We start from the raw sequence: 23,376 nt of genomic DNA on the forward strand, positions 1-23,376 counted from the left end.
TCCTCTCCTCTGCTCTCCTCCTCTCCTCTCCTCTCATCTCCTCTGTTCTGCTCCTCTCTCCTGTCCTCTCCTGTCCTCTCCTCTGACCTGCTCTCTGACCTGCTCTGTTCTGCTCTGCTCTCCTCCTCTCCTCTCATCTCCTCTGCTCCTCTCCTCTGCTCTCCTCCTCTCCTCTCCTCTCATCTGCTCCTCTCCTCTGCTCTCCTCCTCTCCTCTCATCTCCTCTGCTCCTCTCCTCTGCTCTCCTCCTCTCCTCTCCTCTCATCTGCTCCTCTCCTCTGCTCTCCTCCTCTCCTCTCATCTCCTCTGTTCTGCTCCTCTCTCCTCTCCTCTCCTTTCCTCTCCTCTCCTCTGCTCCTCTCCTCTCCTCTCCTCTCCTCTGCTCTCCTCCTCTCCTCTCCTCTCATCTCCTCTGTTCTGCTCTGCTCTCCTCCTCTCCTCTCATCTCCTCTGCTCCTCTCTCCTCTGCTCTCCTCCTCTCCTCTCCTCTCATCTCCTCTGTTCTGCTCTGCTCTCCTCCTCTCCTCTCATCTCCTCTGCTCCTCTCTCCTCTGCTCTCCTCCTCTCCTCTCCTCTCATCTCCTCTGTTCTGCTCTGCTCTCCTCCTCTCCTCTCCTCTGCTCCTCTCTCCTCTGCTCTCCTCCTCTCCTCTCCTCTCATCTCCTCTGCTCCTCTCTCCTCTGCTCTCCTCCTCTCCTCTCCTCTCATCTCCTCTGTTCTGCTCCTCTCTCCTCTCCTTTCCTCTCCTCTCCTCTGCTCCTTTCCTCTCCTCTCCTCTCCTCTCCTCTCCTCTCCTTTCCTCTCCTCTCCTCTGCTCTGCTCCTCTCTCCTCTCCTCTGCTCTGTGCTCTATTCTGTTACTCTGCTCTCCTCTCCTGCTCTCTCCTCTGAGGAGATATAGAATTATTATTGCAGAAAGTATTACTGGCCAGGGGCTAAGGTTAGGGCAACCCATTAAACAAAACAAAAGACATCCTGTCAACATCCTGTCAACTTGCAAACTAGGCTTCTAGAAGTTATTGCCGCAACAACATTATGATCGATGTGATCAATAAAACCAAGGATTGCATTTTCACAGTAAAATTACAATTTCATTGAAAGGAATATACACAGGAGAAGTTGGCAGGCACACTTTATTATCATCTTAAATATATTTTATTCATTTAAAGACATGGAGTATGCGGTGGTGCATACAGATGTATTGAGTGTATTCATGCACACGTGTCTGTGTGGTGTGTGTTTAGTGTGGGTGTGGGTGTGTATCTGAGGTGAGGATGAACGGAAGAGGGGTGTGAGTGACAAGAGGACACTGTTGCTTTGAAACAACACAAATCACAGTAATTCCAGTAAGATCGTGTTTGAAAATCAAGAAAAAGTGACACAGCACCCATCATTGTCTTTTTTTTCATATCATTGTCTTTCAGTATTCAATACCAGCTCCTATTCATTCATGTCCCTCCATAGTTTTAATGGGTGGTCAGAGAGCAGATAGAGATTGGTGAAAGTGTGGTCAGAGTCTGGTCGTGACCTCAGCGGTCAGCGTTCATCCTGCGCAGTTTGGCGGGCAGGTTGTCCTCAGGTCGCCCCCCTGATGAGGGCAGAGGGGTGTTGATGGAGGCGGTGACTGACGCAGGGGTGGGAGGCAGGCTGTGCTGCTGTAGGTCTCCAGTGGAAGACCTCATGGGTTCGAAGCCCACCTTTAGGGCCTTCAGCTCGAGGCGAGCCTCAGCCTCGGGGCCCAGGGAGGAGCTGAGTCGCTGGAGCTTCAGGGGCAGGTCTCCCGTGCTGCAGGCCTTCTCTGAGTGCTGAGAGCTGAGCATCAGCACCTTCCTCTGGAGGTCCTCCTTCCCAGACGAGCTCATCCTCTGGAGCTTACTGGGCAGCCTGCCCCCGTGCCCCCCATGCCCTCGCTCATCTGCCATGTTGATGCAGTCCACGGAGAAGACCCTGTGCCGGCGAACACCGCTGCCTTCGCCCAGCGCAGGGTTGGGGGTGGAAAAGGGGGAGGGCAGGGAGGTCTTCTCGTCGTGCTCTTTGACACTGTACGCAGGCGTGTTGACCTCGAAGTGGCTGTGGAACTGAGAGTAATCCACCCTGAAGAAGCCTTCCTCCAGGGACATGACAGGCAGGAAGCGATGGCCCCACAGAACCTCGTCCTCCGTGTAGGAGGTCCTCGCCTGACACGTCATACCTGAGAGAAAGAGAGAGAGAGAGAGAGAGAGAGAGAATAGAAGAAGAAGAATTAATAGGAATATTTCACGACTAGAGAAAAAAGAAGAAAATTGCTTTTTATTGGAACAGGAATTAATGATGTTCCAGGAAATAATGATGAACTTCCTACAACGTCCAAAGTGCTTCGTGCCTCTAAGCCTGCAACGGAGGCGCAGCTATGATGCATGTTAGTAAGCACTAGTGATAGATGTATGAGCTAGTGCGGTGCTTCTGGAAGTGACCAGATCAGGAGGCAGTAGCTTATTAGAAAAAAAGAAAAAAAAGCGCTCCTCCGTACAACTCCTGGCTTTTGATTGGTGATGTGTCCCATTAACGTGTGAAAGTCTACTTCCAGCCCAGAGTGCATTGATTATAGAGCAATGATTATATAACATACACTGCTGTTAAATGGCCGTATAATAACTACATAAAAAAAAGAGCCAACCCTTCCCCCCTCATCTCTCCACCTAACCTCCTTTCGTTCTCCCTATTCCTCTCTGCTTGAGGAATCAATTTACTCTTTAATTTGCCGTCCTTCTGCAGGAGTAACAAATCTATTTCCCTATGCTTTGGCACAGGCCAGCCTCACTCGAGCCATGCAGGGGAGATTTAAATACTGTGCCAACGGTAAATCTAATGGCGGGAGACGTTTGCCGTTCCTCCCGTAGCTCGTAAAACAGCCACGGCACCGTTACTCATCGATCGGTTTCCACTAATAGGTTTGGCTGTGGCTGACAGAGAAACAAACAGAGACACAAAGAGATATTGCCTTCATTGTTTAACTTCTGTCACTTCAGAGAGGAGTGTAAAGGCCATTGTTGCGAATTGCCTTGGACTACGCTGAGTCGCTGACTAAGGACATTTTGGTTAACCGTCTATGATGTCTTATAGAAACTGTTGTCCTCAACAACCCTCAGGTTCTCAATCACTCTTGAATCCACAGCGGCTCTGTGGTGTCCCTGGTATGTCCTAAATTACTTCCTCGACGTAACTAATCAATGATGTCAGTGCAAAGGTGACTAATCAATAAAATCAGTGCAAAGATGATTAATCAATGATATCAGTGCTGTTATGTGTAAGCAGGGATAATCAGCTGTAGTTTATGTTTAGTTCGGCTCATTAGCCGTCTCCTGACACCATTCCCAGATCCATAAATTGGAGCAGAAACCTAGGGTCACCATGTCAGTGGTACCAACGTTGCTAATTGTGTTATTTATAATAGGTTGAATTTCACATGAGATACAACATCTAAAAAAAGATTGTAAGATAAGGTTTATTTTTTATTTTTTCTGAAGATTCTTTTTGTATAAATGCTGTGCCAGAAACTGAAGGCAGAAAACGTATTGACAGGAGAACATACAGTACACGTACAGAGATAGCAGAGGGAGTGGCTGTCTGGTTCTGTATTGTTGGGTATCTTCTTTCTGACCCCAGACGTTGTTGTGACCATGAGAACTCATCTCTTCTGGGGTACCTTTAACAGCCAAGAATTCAGATCTCTATTTGACCTCAGCTCTTGTCAAATCATTCCTTGACATTTATATCTCTATCGAGGGCCCTCGACGATCAATAAACACTTATGACTGCACAATACAGATGTTTTCCAAGCCACTGCCTCTGCTAAACCCCTGAATGGCTCTGTTAAACAGCCTGGCTGAGCAGAGAGAGGGAGAGAGAGAGAGAGAGAGAGAGAGAGAGAGAGAGAGAGAGAGAGAGAGAGAGAGAGAGAGAGAGAGAGAGAGAGAGAGAGAGAGAGAGCTCTGATCCAGTTCTTCTGTGATGGACTACTCACACAGCAATATCACAACCTGGTGCTAGCCTAAGCCTACAGCCACTCTCCCAGTCTACCCTGGCTATACTTAAATCCTAGACCATCACAAACGCATGTCTAGAATAAACCCAAGGCCTTTTCTACTCATGAGTAGCCTATAGCATCAAGATATAATTAGCCCGATGCTAGCCTAGACTGTGCTTGGCCTAGTTCTGGGAGAAGCTCGAGGCTAGCCTTTTACACCAGCTCTCTAAATCCTGAGCCAACCTGTCATATTTGACTATTGCTGGTAGATACCCGGCAGGTCAGGGATACAGGTGCAGAGGGAGATTATGTGGTTCACAGCACAACTTTCATGCCAGTTTGCCCCATCAGTCAGGTGTACCCTGGGTAAGCTGACAGCCTGTTTTGTTTTGTGGGCTTGCATAGAAAATAAGAGCTGCTGAACAACTGAGCAAACAACTGGCGAACCGAGGAGGAGGAGGAGGAGGAGGAGGAGGAGGAGGAGGAGAGAGATGTCCCTGAAGAGCTTTATGTAAAATGCCTGGCGCCAGCCTGAGCTGGCATCACTTAAATGGTGCATTATCATAATGCTATGCGTCTTCTTCTCCTAACCTCTGTTTGAGTCCAGCCGCCAGGTCTAGAGAGACAGACAGCTAGACGGACAGACAGACAGACAGACAGAGAAAGACAGCTAGACATACAACTATAGAGACTGACTTACAGTTCATGCACACACACACACACACACACACACACACACACACACACACACACACACACACACACACACCCGCGCACTACTGTACCCGGTTGCACCTCTTATGTAATCAGAGCAGGGGTCTCCGGCACCTGTGGTGGGCTGTGCCAGAAACATCATGACGTCATGCACATGCATCTCTTTTGAAACAGCAGGTTACAAAGGAGGCCCAGAGGAGCAGATGAACCATCTCATCACAGACACCACAGGGGGAGAAGCCATCACTTGGTGACTGAGATAAGAGGGGAAAGATCTCAAATGGCAGGATAATCGTGCAATTAGCATTCAATTAGTTTGCCTTTGAGACTCTTTGGTAGACTCCCTGAGGATATGGAATCCTGCTGATCTAGGGACACTGTTGTGCAGGGTGCATGCACCTGAAGGTGACCCTGAGTCTCTCTAATGGTGACCCTGAGTCTCTCTAATGGTGACCCTGAGTCTCTCTAATGGTGACCCTGAGTCTCTCTAATGGTGACCCTGCATGCACCTGAAGGTGACCCTGAGTCTCTCTAATGGTGACCCTGAGTCTCTCTAATGGTGACCCTGAGTCTCTCTAATGGTGACCCTGCATGCACCTGAAGGTGACCCTGAGTCTCTATAATGGTGACCCTACATGCACCTGAAGGTGACCCTGCATGCCCCTCCCAATCATAGACTTCCACGCGATGGAGATTATATCAACAGAACACAGACTGTGCTGCCTGCCTACACTGCAAAACGTCAGCTCTCAAAAACAAGAGAAAAAAAAACAAGAAAATGGAGGAAACAAGAAAATTCCATTTGCTTAAAACAAGTAAAAGACATCTCCCTCTTTCCCTCTCTCCCTCCTTGCCTTCCTGCCTCTTGGCCTCCCTCCCTCCCAACCCGCCTGTCTCCCTGCCTGCCTCCATCCCTCTCTTCCTCCCTCCTCAATCCCTCCATCCCTCCCTGCCTCCCTCCCTCCTCCTTCCCTTCCAGCCTCCATTGCTCCCTCCCTCCTCCTTCCCTTCCTGCCTCCCTTGCTCCCTCCCTCCTTTCTTCCCTTCCTGCCTGCTAATCCATCCCTCCTTCTATAAGCCTATCCATGGTTCTATCCATAGCAATAACAAAGAGGGAATAGAAAAGAGGAGAGGGAGATAACGGGAAAAGAGAGAGGAGCAATAAAGAGAGGGTTATAAAAAAGAAAGATAAGGAAATTAAACGATGACTGTAAAGACCAAAATATGTTTATTTGTATTTCAGTGTCGAAGTTATGAGGGAGAATCACACTGCTTGATGTAAAAAAGAGAAAACACTATTGTTGCCGTGGGCGACCCAGCATGTCTGACTGTATAGTTTACTGCAGCTGCTGTGTACGACGTCTCTATCTGTTCCTCTGTATTCTGCTCTCGTGTCGTATGAAACATGGAGTAGAATTGTGGTTGGATCTCCAGCTCATTTATCAAGGTGACACGTATCTATAACCACAGGCTTTTAGTATGCATGGTCTAGGGATAGAAACAATCATGCACTATTAAAATATCTCTCATAATTCAATCAGAAGGCCATTCCGCTGGTGTTGTCTTCTCTGGCTAACCTCCACCGCTCCCTTCAAATTAATGTTTAATCGGATGTCTTTCTGAGAGAGCTTGGGGGATAAAGAGGGTCAGACTCTTTATCCCTTCAATCTATATATGGAGATATGAAATGTGAGGAGGGTTGAAATGGAGACCTAAGGCTCAAGCATATGAGAGTTTATTAGTTGGAGGCGAGTGCAGAGTGGAGGGAATCAATGAAGGAGAGAGAGAGAGAGAGAGAAATAACAAGAGGAATAACAAAGAATGGGGTTAAAAGAGAGAGAGAGAAGGAGGGATAACAGCAATCAGGAAAACAAGGTGGAGAGAGTGTACTTATCCCTCACCTGTGGTCTCAACGATGCCTTCCAGGATGACCACAATCTCAAATTGTTCGTTCGTGAGGGAGCGCTGGGACAGGTCGAAGAAGGGGCTCTTGGGATTGATTTCGTGGCAGATGGTGAGAGGGGAGACCAGAAAGAGCTGGTCGGCCCCTGTTCCAAAACCCACGTCCAACTCACACTGGTCCAAGGGCAGGAACTCCCCCTCTGGAGTCTGACGGGACTGGTGGAGGAAGGGAGGGAGGGAGGGATGGAGAGAGGGAAGAAGGAGGGAGAAAAAGGGAGAAGACCTTTTAGAGAATCAATTTACTTACTCAATTCACTGTATTATTCTGCTCTACCACAGTGTTTTATTCATTCATTTACATTTACATTTTTGGCATTTAGCAGACGCCTTCTTTATCCAAAGTGACTTACAACAAACCCATTTGTTTAAGTAAGTGAATCATCCATCCATCAGTCATCGCAAGAAAAAGTGCTCTCAGCAGTGCTACAGAGATGATAAACCCCCCCCCCCCCACACACACACACACAGAGGTTGGGGTCACATTGTTTTATCTCTTCCCATTGTGTCCGTGACTGAGCTAAGGACTGCAGAGGTTGAAAGTGTGGTTTTGGATCTCTGCGTGTAGCTTATCACAGTGGGTCTTTTATACACAGTTGTGTTGTGTGAAGTCTTGTACAGCGCTGACCCAGCTGTTCATGGACAATAGGAGTAAAGGAAAGGTACAAAGGAAAGAAGAAACACAAATCACGTGTGCCACTTCTTCCCTGCCCCTCTTTGTTGGTGAGACAGAGAGTCAGAGCAGTCCAATCCCACACAGTCAGACCTGACAGCCATGATTGGACCTCTTTGATGGGTGGTTGCACAGCCTTACACGCCTCTGGGCTAAACTGATAGATTTCTCAGGCATCGCTGCAGGTGTCTCTCACTCTGCTGTCTCACACACCCCAGCAGCCCCACTGGAATCAGTAATGAGGACGCTCAAGGTTTCTTAGTTCATCTGACTGTCAAGAAAGTGACATTCCAATATGAATATGTCCACAATTGCAAGGTCAAAATGTTCCCAAATCAGTCCACACATACACACACTCACACACACACACACACACACACACACACACTCACACACACACACACACACACACACACACACACACACACACACACACACACACACACACACACACACACACACACTACCCTTCCTCATACCATGTACAAGCACCAGGGGAGCTGTCCCTGCTTTGAATATTCATTGATGCCATGTTTGCGGAGGTCGCAGGCCCTTCATGTTGATTTCCAGTCTGTGGGCGATGGGGCGGAGGGGACATCCCTGTTTAGACAGACCATGCCTATGGAGTGCTTAATGGTGCGGAAGCATTTAATTGCCCAGATGAAGACAGGGCATAGCGCTGGGGTCTCTGCTGTCTAAGCTAAGCAAAGAAGAGTTCTTTCTCTCTCTCTCTGTCTACACCTCTCTCTCGCCCACTATGTATTTCTCTCTATCTATTTGTTTATCGTTGCCTATCCCATCTCTCAAGGCTCACTGCAGCTGCTTGGTTTTTCTGTGAGGAAGAGAAGGCGTTTAAAGAACATGACTGGGTTAATGATACAAACACACACACACACACACACACACACACACACACACACACACACACACACACACACCTACACACATACGTTCCCATAACCAACATGCTTTATGCTGTCACATACCAAGGGCCATGCACATACAGCTGTGCTGATTATCAATAATAATACAAATGATAATAATGAGAATGAGACACTGAATGCAGCAATGAGAGAAAGATGTGGACCCGTATAAACCTCAAGAATTTTTTTCATTTTTTCTTGTTCTTTAGTAAAGTGTTTTTTGTTATTTTCTCACTGATGCACACAATAGCTTTTGGAGTGTTTGCCCTTCTCTACTATGGGGAAGTAGTTGCTGTATTCTCTTTGAAGAACATCTCTCTCTCTCTCTCTCTCTCTCCCTCTAACCCTAACCCTCTCAACCACCCCTGTTGGATGCTGCGGTTGTACAAAACACATCACTCCTACAAACCTCCAATCTCCCTCTCACAGAGGACACTGCTTTACTATGTCATCATGTCATGCGTGGGTAAGGCGTAGCTGCTTTCCTCACCCCTCCAACACATAGCCCATAACTCTGAGAAACAACGATTTCCAATTTAATACATTTGCAGAGCTAGGAACCAACCATGGTCATGGTTAGGGCAGAACTAGGATTGTGAAAGGGAATTATGCTGTTGAAAGCCCCCAGTCTTGACGTGACCTCCCTGTGACATTGTCCTGAGGTGAATCCCTCTGAGGTGCCAAATGTGAAGGAGGCATGAGTAAACATGGGATGCCAGATAATGTATGTACTGTTTATATATATATGACGAATATCAATGAGACACACGGTTGGATTTACTGTATGTTAGAATCCCAACATTGTTTTTTAAGGGGGGCTTTGTTCATTTCCTGTCAGGTGTTTTCCAGCCAGTGAGTACGGCACATGTCCCCCGGACGGCTCCAGGCCATATCACTCTACACTCCCTGTCTGTGTCGGTTAAGATTAAAAAGAACGAATGACTGTAACAGAAATGCCGCCACGCAAATCTTCTTATACAAGCCCCCTGTGGCACTCTCCTCCGCTCTCTTAGCACAGAGGAAGATTCTGAGATAAGTCTGATTTGAATCTCAATGATTCTTCTGAGAAGAAGGCAGGACCGAACTGCGAGATACTTGTAAAAAAGAAAAAAAGGGGGAAAAAAAGGATTGAAGCTCTGTATGTGCTGAAGTTTCATCGATATTTCTCCAAAGTGCACAAAGCCAGAAACGACACACACACATCAACACCCTATCCATTAACCAGCCTTATGCTCATTTACTCTGGCGGTGGGTGAGTTCAGTCCCTGCTGATGTTTGAGTCGGTCTCTGGCTGTGAGTGATCCTTATGGATGAGGACAGGTGCTAAGTGAAATCGATTAGGCCTAAAGAGGCCTGGTCATCCGAGTCATCTCAACTCCATGCCTGTGCTCCTCCGCTGTCCGAAGCCCTCATCAATCAGGGCTGAGAGAGGCCACGGCATGTCAGGACTGGGTGTGTTGATTAAATGATTGGAGTTCGACCACTGAGGAAATTACAGAAGTTGGGGAATGCTTCAGACAAAGTGGGAGAGACTCAAGAGTGAAACGGAAACATACAACTATTTCTTGGAAATAATATCATCCAGTGTGAAATGCAAATGGTGCTAGTTTGTAATTCGATGGGAATCCTCGTTCCCTCTTTCTCTTTAACTGTTTTAATTTGCAAGGTGATGCTCATTGGCCTTGACAGGAGCGGTTAAAAGGGGCTCCTGTGATCACTACCATGGCCAGAATGAGAATAAATATGACAGTATTGCCAGGTCCCACTAATTCCCTAAAAGTCTGAGAGGGTTTGGAGCACTGGGAATGAGGTTCCAGTCAAACAAGGCTTATACAGTATGAGCACACTATACACATGTGCTCTATAGGCAAGCTTAACAGTAACATAATATGGCCATATAGGCCATATAGGCCTCCTCCACTTGTTGTAGTTTTTTTGCCTCCAGGGTGTTTCACGCGATCCATGTCCATTTGTAAATGGTAAATGGACTGCACTTATATAGCGCCTTATTCCAAAGCGCTTTACAATAGCTTCACTCATTCACGCACCAATGGCGGCAAGCTACCATGCAAGGCACTAGCCTGCTGATTGATAGCAATTTGGGGTTCAGTGTCTTGTCCAAGGACACCTCGACACGTGGCCAGCCGAGGATCGAACCACTGAACCAGCGACATTGCGACCATTAGACGCTGGCTCTACCTCCTGTGTCACAGCTGTTTCTGAGATACACATTAAAAGATTGTGTCACTCCCATGGGTCACGTGACCATATGTCAGTGACATAACAAATAACCTACACTCCGTCTCACACCTCTCACACTTCACGCCTGACTGGCTCTGATGCAAGCAGGCAAGGCTAGGTAGGGGATGGTAGTGTTTACCCCTTGTTGCCTAAGAACTGCTGACTGTGTGTGTGTGTGTCTCTGTGCTCACACACATACTGTAGATATACTGTACATTCTTCAGATCCACCGAAACACTGAAGTGTTAGACAGGTTGACAATATTAAAACGTCAGACATTTCAGGCTCAGATGCTGTCTGATCAATGTCTCCAAGGCCACCCAGCCTTAGAGGCTTCCACAACACACACTTATAATTGTGCCTCTTCTCTCATTAGAAAAAGGAAATAGAAATCGGTTCTTGGCTTCTGGAATATACCCCTCCCCCCTTCATTCTCCTGCTCTGAAGAAGAAAGCATTCCAAATACCCTGAGAAGAACTGAAGAATAATTCTCTCAGAAAACCTGGCCACTTGAATTCTTTGGTCTCTCTCTCTCTCTCCCTCCCCCTCTCCTGTCTCCTCTCACTCTCTCTTTCTCTATATCTCTCTCTCTCTCACACTCTCTCTCTCTCCCTCCCTTTCTGCTCTAACTACTCTCTTTCTCTCTCTCTCTCACACACACACACACACACACACACTCACATATTTTTGGTACTACTGTTCTAGCAGGACGCACTGACTGCAAGCCTGGGTTTGCGCAACTAGTGGTGCGACACAGTTTGATAGCTCTGACCGGTTTGTAGCTGTTCCTTGTGAGATGAAGCAGCCCTTCTGCTTTCTGCTGTATTCCAGTAATCAGCCATTACACTTCAGACACACTGTATTACAATCAGAAACAACACTATAGGCCTACAACTGAACCACAAACATTCAGCCTTCCTACAATCATGCCCGTATTCGACAGAATTTAGCTATCTAATTATACTCGTCAAATCATCCAGTGAGAGTTCTACAGAAATGTCAAAACCACATATCTATTCTTGATCTTATCTTCTTGGGTGCTGCCTGCCCTTGGTGTGCTGAGGGGTGACATGCTGCTTTTTGCTATTCTGTGGGTATGTGGTTGGCTTTGTGGTTGGTTGGTTTGATTGAAGTGTGTGGTGCTGGCTGGGATGAGAGAAGGAGCTGCTGTGACTGGCAGACCCTGGCACAGGGAGTGGGTGCCCACAACATGTCATTGAGGCAGACAGCGCCATGTCAATCCTGCCTACACCTCTGGATGAGCAGCTGTCACTGCAGCAAAACTACACACGCATGCAAGAACACACGTTCACACACAGCGCAGGTGCATTTGCACACACATATTTGCACACCTTTTGCTCAGTCTGTATTGTGTTATGTGATGGTAGATCTACAGGATGATGTTCGGTAGGGGACAGAAATTATTAATTAAATGAATTAATAGAATATTTAATGAAGGAGATCATCAGGAGTGTGTTGCTTTCTCACAAATATTTTACTTTATTTCTTTATTTTTTGTTCCATTTGTCCAATTTATGTAAGTGATCAACTCCCTTATGTAGCCGACCATTTCAGGTGATTCGATGCTGTACCCTTCTGAATATAAATAAGTCAAATATCAGTAAGTGAATATCCAATTCTGAGGTGAAGAGGATTATTACAAACCCCAAACGTGTGGGTTACTGTGGGGATGGAGGATGCTACATGAAGGAAGGGGATGATTCAACAGCACCACCATCATTTCTCTAGATGTATTACACTGCAAATATGAATCACGTAACTTTGAACCAAATTACATGATTTCCACTCCAATCTTTGCCCTATTTCCTGACACTTCATTACTCTCAGCCTATGTTACAACTGACTAGTCTTATATTAAAAAAATGTGTTCGCTTACATAACACAGTTATTTATTTATTTAACTAACCTTTATTTAACCAGGAGGTCCTTTGAGATTAAAATCTCTTTTTCGAGGGAGACCTGGCCAAGATAGCACACCAGTACAAGTACAAGGATACAAAGTTATGACTCGTTCATTTTAGATCATATGTTTTGTAGAGTTTTTTGTTGTAATTTCACGAATACTCAAAATATGTTTTGTGTCTGCTAAAGGGCCTTTGAAGTGAAAATACAAGGCTATGCTGTGAAGCCCTGCAGCTGAACACATGCACTAAGGAGCATCAGTATGGGCTGCAGGTGCTTCAGAGAGGGAATGAAGCCAGAGAGAGCGAGAGAGAGAGAGAGGAGGGTGAGAGGGCTTGGTGTTTATTCTTTTTTTCTTTCTTTGTAGTCTGAGAAAAAGGGTGAGTGTGTGCTTTCATTCGTGTCCTTAAAGTGCCTGAGCTTCGCTTCATTTCATGAGGCCATCTCTCTCTCTCTCTCTCTCTCTCTCTCTCTCTCTCTCTCTCTCTCTGGAGAATTATATTGTCAAACCTCTGGGTCTAAACTGGAGCCTCACTAAATCAAACTCCCCATGGCTCTGGCTTAATCACTATATCCACTATCCACTGAGTAAATGAAATCTGAATAGCATTCCCAGCACTTACTCTACACCGTAAAACAGGATTCGACACTACACTATACTGTCACAGGTATGTTGCCCCCCTCCAGCTGCTGTGCCTCAAGCTGCTGTGTTTTGGTCTGCCTGGGGGGCTGGGGGGCTGAGGTTCACCCTGACATATTACACAGGAGTTGCGGTGGGAGGGGGGTTGTTCTCTCTCTCTCTCTCTCTCTCTCTCTCTCTCTCTCTCTCTCTCTCTCTCTCTCTCTCTCTCTGGGGACTTGCCTGTGACTGGTAAAGGGCTGAGCTCTCCCTGTTCCTCCCTGTTCTCTCTCTCAGGCAATCAGCATGCATGTGTCATTAACCTGGCCCACGCTCTGCTCAATGTGCTGTGCTGATGTGGACATATAGGGGAAACACAAGTCATAAACAAGCTCCAGGCGCCTCGCTCATGCTGTCTTTTTTACGGGCCATTCTGAACACGAAAACACTGCATTGCTGAGCGTAGCTCAGGATCCTATTCACACCACCCAAAAAATGAGTAGCCATGCAGCTTCATTATCACATTGTCCAAGCAGGGAGCAGGAGAGCATGTGAAGCTCAGCTTTAATATGTCTTAGTGCTGCTGCACTGTGGATTTCTTGACAAGCATATGTTTTGGGCATAATGACTGTATCATCATCTTAGATATTCTTTGTGTCTTGTTTACTGCATGGCTCTCAGTCTCAGGGGCACTGTTGACCTGACATTATGGTTTATCCATATAAGCACGCTTTGCTTCATGGCTGGAAATGATCGCGCGAGTTTCATGCTTGGAGGTTTAACTGTCAAAGCAGAGCCTCGGAACCCGTATCTCTGTCACAGTAGCTCACTGGAACACGGCCGTGCCCCGCAATTAAACTGCCTGCCCTTCTCAATGTCACTGGCTGAGGGGTGACTGATGTTGGACACTCACAGAGGACCTCTCTCACTCAGCCCCCCTCTTATTAGACCTGTCTGGGGCACGTCTGCCACTCAACTACAATGCAATCTCACCACTATGGGATTATTATCTTATACTATCGTAAGTATTTTTTTTTGTTTAACAAGGTACACAGCGTGGGAATGGAGCTGTTTACAATTAGGCTTAGAAGAAAGGAGATTAATTCAAATCTTGGATACAGTAGCTGCTCATCTCATTGGAGATTTAACCCCAAGGTGAAAGGCGTGCAATACAGATGTCTCTGTGTGCCTATTTAGGCTGTCAGTCAAGATCCCAATCACAGTACAGACAGGACCAGTATGGGTTTTTGAATTTTCTTGTGCTATCCTCTGCTGTTTGCATATCCACTTTCAGATGTATTGTTTTCAACAAAGGGCCCCAGAGAGGAGACAGAACAGCATAGATTTGAATTCACAGAATAATAAAACATTAGTATTTAATAAATGTTATTCATTTCCATCAATAGTCCTACTACATGAATGCGAAGTTACGCACAATAGGCTATGACACTTTGCGCACAACATCTTGGCATGTCATGATGCTTGTGAGTTTAATTGTACCCCATACCTCAGGCTTTTAGTAGAACACTATCAGCGCGGGTCATTTTATGGTCAGTAAATACCCCGGTGGCGCAGAGCGCAGCTGGGCGCTTGTTTGCCTTACCTTGATGAGTTTGCACCTGATCTGCGCGGACACCATATGGCTGTTTCGCAGGTTACCCACGCGGAACATGAGGCACAGCTTGCCGTCGCGCTGCGAGATCACTGCGTCCTGGCTAAACATGAGCGTCTCTGCGCGCTTCTTGGGCTGGGACATTTTAATGAACATGCAGCCGATGAGAAAGGCGTCCACGATGGAACCCAAAAGCGATTGAAACAAGAAGAGGATGATCCCCTCCGGACACTTCTCTGTGATGTAGCGGTAGCCGTAGCCGATGGTGGCCTCAGTCTCGATGAAGAATAGGAAAGCAGAGGGGAAGTTGTAAACGTTGGCCACGCACGGGGTGTAGGACGGGTCGTGGCCGTGATTGATGTCCCCTCTAATGTAGGCGATGATCCACCACATAGAAGCCATGACCAGCCACGCGATCGTGTAGGTCAGGATAAAGATCAGCAAGTTCCATCGCCACTTCAGGTCCACTAAGGTGGTAAATAGATCGGAGATGTACCTACTGGTTTCCCCTCCTAGGTTCCCGTGCTGGACGTTGCAGCGACCATTCTTCTCCACGAAACGCTGGCGTTTCTTTTTGACAGGCGCTGAAAAAGTGGTGCCCCGGTTAGTATTTACAACCTGATAGTCCTCCCCAAATTTCCTCCGTAGCGCGGCCATAACTTCACCTAATTATCCCACAATTAAATGAAGAAAAAAAATCAGTTGCAGTTTTGACCCATCACTTGTTTCTTGTGTTTCCTAAGGACTTGTTATCTGCAGTGCGTAAAATGCTCCATGGCCAGTTACTCGGCGCGCAATAATGTGGGTATCTCCTTCAAAATGCAGTACACTCTCCAAAAGCTGCTGGCTTTCAAAAGCTATTGTCTTCGGCTTTGGTTTACCATTTATCTCCCTAACACCGTGTGTGTCGATGTGGCATAAGGAGTTGAATGTCTAGTTGCTGTCTCTCAGTTATCCTTAGATGAAAAAGTGTGAAGTGTGAGAAAAGTGCGCACAGCTCAGCGAACACAAGAGAGATATCCACACCAATCGAGTGCGAGAGACTGAGGAACATTTGCGGAGTACCATTTCCTCCGTCTTGTGGTGGGCTGTCCAAGATGAAAGGGGAGGTATGTATGTGAGAGAGTATAGAGAGCGAGAGACTAGAGAGAGCGAGAGGGAGAAGTGTGTGTGAAAGTGTGTGTGTGTGTGTGTGTGTGTGTGTGTGTGTGTGTGTGTGTGTGTGTGTGTGTGTGTGTGTGTGTGTGTGTGTGTGTGTGTGCGCGCGCGCGCTCGTGTGTGCGTGTTAAACAAAAATGGAGGAACATCATTTTCAAATTAGTCGGGAAATATCCATGATCATGAACATACAATGCATATATCTTTTTAAAAATGTATTTGCTAATCTATAATTGTTTATTTCCATAACAGGCCTACGTAGGGAAATTATCATTTGGTGTGCAGATCTGTACAGTATTCTACTGGAGAGTTTAGGCTTACGGTTGATTACAAAGACACTCGAGCTCCTGATTCATGAATGGTCCTTTACCGGACACCTGCACTCAAGTCAGACGACGCCACCTACCGGACAGAAAATGCACGCACAATCCTACTAAATGCCCTTAGGCTCCGTAATTTGCGAGGGACAAGCGCTCGCCTCTTGATGCCCTTCATAAAACAGTCAAACAAAGCAGTTAGTTAATTTACACTGATTGAATTTACTCAAACTTTCCAGGGTATTTTAGTGTTGGAGCTCCATATATAAACCCTTTGCTCCTCTTGTTTCCTGTGGAGCCTGTTATTGATTCAAACATACTCCAGGCCCCTTCCAGTCTTGTCCCCAAGGACGTTTTTAAAGCACGGAGTTCGACCTTGGCGCTCTCTGCTAATCAGCCCACACAAAGGAGTGTATTGTAGCCGTAGTGGACTCCACAAGCAATCATAGATGTCTCCTAGTTCACAGATGTAATCCTTTTACAGCATTCTACGTCATAACCATATCTGTCTGTCTGTCTGTCTGTCTATCTTTCCACCCCTCTGTCTGTTTCATTAGCAATTTTGTTTGGACAAAAATATAATCATGAAAAGGCGTCTTATCAAATCATTAAAATGCACTCATACACAATATAGAAGGTGTATGTGTTATGAAGGCTTATGTCTTTGCAGTCATTATTACACTATAATAAGACTGTAACCTCCATTCTGGAAGCAGAAGAAGAGGTCAGAGGAGGCTGTGTTCTGTGTAGTGTAGTGTGGCTCTGTTGGGTGCGGTGACTCATCACAGGTTCAGACGAGCAAGAGGAACAAGTGAATTCACTGTCGGGGTAATACAATTGTCTGTTCCTACCATTAACATGCCCACTCACTGACGACCAGACGTTTCATTGTGATCAGTCACTTCAGCGGGGTAGCTTTCCAGTAATCTAGAAGACAGGTAATGGATGTGTTCAAATGAAATAAGGACGGTTCCACAGGGGCGTTCCACACAACAGCCATTTTCTGAGCTTTTTTACCTCCATGTTGAAAAGGAAGATGACAGAAAAGGTAACAAGAATTCCCAGAGTTATCTTCTATGACTTTACATAGCATAGGACTGAGATTAGTTTGAAATGACTTAACGACTTTGACTTATATCACAGTTTTACTACTTTCCTCTATTACAGAATAAGCCATACCACATGTTATTGACTGGTCCAATATCCTCTACCTCTCAAAGTTATTCTGCACCATCAAATAAAGACATGGTAATCTTCAAGCACATAGCGGATTATTTGATTGGTCCATTGGAAACTATTAAAGGGATCCATTAGAAGGAATTAATAAATTCCACAGGAGCTACAGTGCTTGCATCCACTGACCCCCACAATATGATATTGACATTAAAATTATATCAAGATATACATGACTAAAGTTCTTCGTTATTGGATTTTTAAAAAAGACATCACTGGGTGCCTCGCTTATGGCGCTTTTCCACTACTGACCCGAACCGGGCCGCATTTGTATCCGAGCCGTGCCGTGCCGTGCCGTGCCGTACTTTTGGCGCTTTTCCACTATCGGCCCGGATCACTTCAGGTCGGCTCGCTTCGGCACGCTTCGGCACGCTTTTGAACAGTTCTGGTTTTCTACTATACACAACAGACCAGCAACGAGTAGGAGGAGTAGGAGATAGTAGGCGGAGTTACGCGTCATAACAGCGCGCCATGGTGGTGACGTATATTTTCACAAGACACAACACAGCCACAACAATAGCAACATGGAGGAACTTGAAGCTATCGTATACTTTTTCCTCGGCATGTGGTATATTATTAACCGTGATTTTTGGAGAGAAAGAGAAAGAGAGAGAGGAAGCTATGTATACATAATAAAGTAATGTTTTTTGAACCCTTAAAACCACTGCCTTCACTTGTCTGCTTTATGAACTGTAGTATCATTGTGTGCCGTGTTATTGACGGACAAACACGGTGCCCGGAGGCACCCTTTGCGGGTTAATAACTGTGATTTACCGTGGGTTAGGATAACAATTCAAACGTGTCCGGATAGGGGAGAGGACAGGGAATCCAAAACCATTTGAATGGTGTCGATACGACACTGCTATCACGGTCGACACCGACATTATTTATACAGCATATGGATGTTACCTGCCTGTTATCTGCCGCTTTCAGTTCTACAGGACATCGCCATAATAGCGATTTTTTGTTATGCTTGTTGTAAATAAAAGTTCTATGATGCATTGAAATGACATTAAACTAAGATAATACGATGGTTATCATATTTTTTCAAATATTTATTAATACGTTATTACAGAAACAGTAAGTGACATTTTCCTAGAGCAAAATCTGTTGTGGTATTTAAAAATGGCGGTTAGTGATGAAATCTATGAACATGGGATGACGATTTCCATTGACCAATCAACGGTGTGCAGCGTCACACGTCACACGCAACCTGGCAAAAAAGCACCCTTCCCAACTTTCGCTACCCATCCCGAACAAGAACTATTTTACCGTGCCGTGCCGTGCCGTGCCGTGCTGACACGGGCCGCTTAATGGAAAAGCGCCAAAGAACAGGGCTGACCCGGGTCGACCCGGGCTGGCACTGTAGTGGAAAAGCACCATTATACACTTTTGTTGGATAAAGGACCTGCTAAATGCCCAACATTTAAAAATGTAAATGTATACAAATGTATACTTTATTTTGTATCTGTTTCTTCTCTCAGCCTGGATTTGTTTCTTGGATATTGAAAATTCAGAATTTATCACTATTTCATGCAATCCTACTCTGAAACAACTGCTCCCTTTACGGAACTATCCGAGCATTGAAAACCCTGAAAACAGAAAACCCAGGCAAGGGTCAATGTGTAGACACAGCCGACAGCAGTCTACAGCAGCCAGAATAAAAGTCTGGCAGATAACAGGAGACCACTGGGCTGCCTGCCAAGTCTACAGAGAGAGAGAGAGAGAGAGAGAGAGAGAGAGAGAGAGAGAGAGAGAGAGAGAGAGAGAGAGAGAGAGAGAGAGAGAGAGAGAGAGAGAGAGAGAGAGAGAGAGAGAGAGAGAGAGAGAGAGAGAGAGAGAGAGAGAGAGAGAGAGAGAGAGAGAGAGAGAGAGAGAGAGAGAGAGAGAGAGAACTTCAATACAACATATTAAACTTTGTAGTATTTGTAATGGCGTTCCCCCGACCTTCTGACAAACGCTGTATGCTAATAAAAGTAATATTTTGAGGTACAGTGATATTAGCAGTGCAGCAGCAGTTATAGTAGTAGTAATAGTAGTAGTAGTATAATGTTTGACCATTATATTTTTTAGGGTTTCTGAACAAAACACTGAGTAATTCAGTGGTTTGTTCTAAAATTCGAGCTGTTGAGACAAATTGTCTTGTAATGAGGCTCTCCTGTAGCAACACATCTCCCTTCATACTCAGGTTTAGCTCTCTTACTGGCCGGTGTTTTGTCCCTATAAATAGTCAGCTGTGTCTATCAAGGACAAACATTCAGTCTTGGCAGTCAGTCATCCCTCCTTGGATTCCAATAATAGACAAAGACTGAAATGCGATATTGAAACATTCAGTTTTATGTAGGTCCTCCTCCTCGGTTGGGTAGGAATTGAGGGGGGAGGAGAGACAGAGAGAATATAGTAATGCAATGCACTATGAATTATTGATGAGTAAAGAGAATTGATAAGCATCTATGAGCAGTCACATGACCCGGTGCGTTGCCTTAAATACCAGACAGTGTAATGATGTGAGATTGTTTTTCCTGTCTCGGTGCTCACCCTTGATAGCCAAGGACGGCTTGCGGGTACCGACTTGTTCTCTCCTCAGTCATATCCCACACAGAGAGCAGATTGGTTTACCTGGAGTGCCGTCTCTGACGTCCCATCCAGTGCCTCCAACCACTAGAAAATAACATTACTGTAAAATGATACAAGTGTGTGTGTGTGTGTGAGTGTGAAAGAGTGTATATGTAAGAGTAAGAGTATAAGAGAGAGAGTGTGTGTGTGTGTGTGTGTGTGTGTGTGTGTGTGTGTGTGGGTGTGTGTGTGTGCGCGTGTGTGTGTGTGTGTGTGTGTGTGTGTATGTGTGTGTGTATAAAGATAAAATAAAAAAGCATGTCCACATTCATCTCAGTCTCATCTTCAAGCAGTGCGTTTAATGAACTCTAAGAAGAGGTGAATATTTAATGTATGCTAACTTTACAATCTCACCCTCTAATCTCTGATTATCCCATAGATCTCAGCATGACAGCATATGCACCCGAGGCATTGTCACATTGCTGCACATTTGATGAGAGGAGTCCTAATGCATATTTAAACACACGGTTGATTTCAAAGATGTAGCTGTCAGCATTGTGGGTTGTCATCTGGGATATATGAAGGGGGGAGGGTCAAACTAGCCCACTGACCCTCTCTGCATTAACTCTACCGTCTCCATTTAAATTATGCTCTTCACCCTGAATTAATTGGGTCGTTAGCAGAGGCAATTAGGAGTGCGGGTGAGCTCTGCAGAAGGGGGGATAGAGTCTGATATGTGGTTAGAAGTATACACAGTCATTCAGCCATCAGATCTAGATTCACATCTAATTCAGAGACATTTCACTTCAGAGGAAGTCTCTAATGACTGTTCCCAGACTAGTTTGATGTTTGTTATTCTTTCTCTCCATCTCTCCCTCTCTTTCTCTTCCTCATTCTCTCTCTCTCTCTCTATTTTCTTATTTTCAAGATCACTACTTGTTTTTAAGGGTCGCTCTGTTCACAGGAGACGAGACCAGTGTGACTAATTAGTCCGAAGCTATTTTAGGAATTGATTTCTTTTGTGCTAAATATGTCACAATATCCAGAAGCAGCATTGGAAATCTGAGCTCTGTCAATTTACACTTAAGATGAGAGGTGTCCTATTTCTTCAGTAATTGGGACCCAGAGGGGCAGTCACCGTTTCAAGATCATGTACACAATGAGAGAGGAGAAATAATCTGCTGAACTAGAATCACATTTTCTGAGAACAATAATCTGTCCCTTCCTATGTTCTATACATTTCTACGTAACATCACAGGCCTATGTGGTAGACCGATAGTAGGCTATGTTACTCTAGTATAGCACTGTTTTAGGCTTAGGCTACACCTTTACTTACTAAATACTACAATTAGTCCCTCCAGAACACTTTAGTACATTCAAGGCAACATTTTCACTCAATTCTAACAAGTTCTGTTGTGAGTTCTGTTGACACCAATGAATCAGAGGACATACTGAACAAAAGCAATAACAATATTTGACGACTACTTTATATGTATCTGGTGCGGGAGCAAGTGCAATAACACTATGTGCAATATGACAACCCTCGGGTACATAAGGTTCAGAGATAGGAAATGTTAGAATAGGTATAGCATAGCATAGAGTACAGCACAGTGTTTTATTTGTATAGTATAGTATAGTGGATAGTGTACATAGCCTTTATTTATGTAAACCAGCTCTTTTCCCTTCTTGTTTTTAGTTTTTTTCCTAGCACCAGGGGAGCCCCCCCTGCCAAATTTCGTTGTATGGTACCTGTACTATATCAATGACAATAAAGACCATTCATTCACAAGTGTGAGGGATAGACATCATAGCTTGTGTCCCGCACTGCGGTTTATTCCCGGCCAATGCTCCCCTGCCCCAGATCAAAGCGTCTGTCTCTGACTCTTCGCAGGACCCGTCCTCCGCTAAACCCATAACTCCCCGCGCTGAGACAAGATGGAAGAACACAGCAGCTGCTGGAGAACAATGTTTAGGCTCTAAAGATTGAAACGGACGACCGAAGGTGAAATTAATCAAGCCAAAAGAACGAAGTGGTGGTCATGCACTGGTAAGGGAAACGGGGAAATATATCTTTTGGGGAGAACTGAAATAGCGAGGACGCCAAGGCATGCGCCTGGGACAGACAACAAAGCGCAACGCATTAACATTAGTTAGCTAGCTAGCTAGCATTAGCTTGGAGCCGAGCATCAATTGTTCGCTTGAGTTGCACGGGCCATTTGTTATGGGCTCGAACGTTGCCGCTTGCGCATTATTGGGTTCAGTTATATTAATGGTCGTTTAAGTCCTGTACCCGATTGTCCGTTACCTAACGGTTCAAGTAGCGAAGATTTACTTTCTATAATGGTTTAATGAACTATTCATCCCAATCTGTGTAGGTATTTCATCGAAAAATGAAGTGCTTGAAATGATGTTTGCCGACACCGTGTTTTCTGAAATTGCATGCGTGCGCACGTAAGCCAACTTTATCAATCACAATTCTATTCTATTTATTCCCTGAACTTGTAATCGAATTTAGGTTTACATGAGACAATAACTCTAAATCCTCACGTGTGTTTTGAGTGAAATATGAAATGCACTGTATGCTGTGTTGTTTTTTTTGCTGAGTTGTGCCTTATGGTGATGGCCGTATTAATAATTGCATGATCCTGCATCACAAAGGGCCTGGCAGTCTGGTTAGCCAAATGGCTAGCTAATTGCTTGGTAGCTATCCAGGCATTATGGCTAACTGAGCTAGCTAGCTAGCTGTATAGACAGTCAGTGGGACACTCGATTAATAAATCACAGCATAACGCAGGAAAGATATTTAATCAAGAACTCCCATTCTTTTGAAAATCGAAGAAGTTGATTACTGTCACCGTGGGTAGCTAAACACTGCGTTTGAGACTGTTAGGTGGCATTCTCTATTGGTATTACCCAAGTGGCAAGTTAGCTAGCTAGTTAGCATGATTTACAAATACAGCAATGGTTGCTGCAGTCAGACAATGAAGTTGAGACACTTTAACATGTTGAGATGACACTTGATGGTATTGATTTAATGTAGCCTATTCGTTAATTAAAACAAAACCAGCCACTGAGTTTTGCCAGCGTTTCATGTTGACCTTGCAGCTTGATCATTTGTGTTCCTTTCGCCTGAATTAAATCAGTGCATTTGATCTCGTGGTGCATCTCAATTAAGATTTAGCAATAGCTATTCCTTTTTAATGGACGCCGTTTTCTCAAAGCTTGTAAAAAAACAACTAAACTGAATACGAATTCATGTGATTCCTCGTGGATATGCGAACCGGAAAATCATAACAGAACCACGTCTCCAATGTCACGGTGCTACAGCATCAGTTTAGTTGTTCATTAAGTTATTTATCATATTACTTTCTTTAAAAAGTCACTGATCATTGGTAAACATGGAAGTCTTATCCCTTGATTGACGGGTGTCCTGCGATGACCGT

General features: G+C 45.2%; 1 protein-coding gene across 1 annotated transcript; it reads right to left on the bottom strand.

Annotated features, from left to right (window-relative positions):
* Positions 1–1,528: 1,528 nt before the first annotated feature.
* kcnj19a (potassium inwardly rectifying channel subfamily J member 19a) lies at positions 1,529–15,326 on the bottom strand (the record flags this gene model as incomplete). The annotated part of the gene is made up of 3 exons (XM_080522331.1): positions 1,529–2,190; positions 6,621–6,837; positions 14,661–15,326. The coding sequence occupies 3 exons, from the start codon at positions 15,324–15,326 to the stop codon at positions 1,529–1,531; spliced, it is 1,545 nt and encodes a 514-aa protein (XP_080378457.1).
* Between the last annotated feature and the right edge of the window lie 8,050 nt (positions 15,327–23,376).

The sequence above is a fragment of the Nansenia antarctica genome (genome assembly GCF_963989245.1).
Source record: "Nansenia antarctica genome assembly, chromosome: 2".
Taxonomy (NCBI): Eukaryota; Metazoa; Chordata; class Actinopteri; order Argentiniformes; family Microstomatidae; genus Nansenia; species Nansenia antarctica.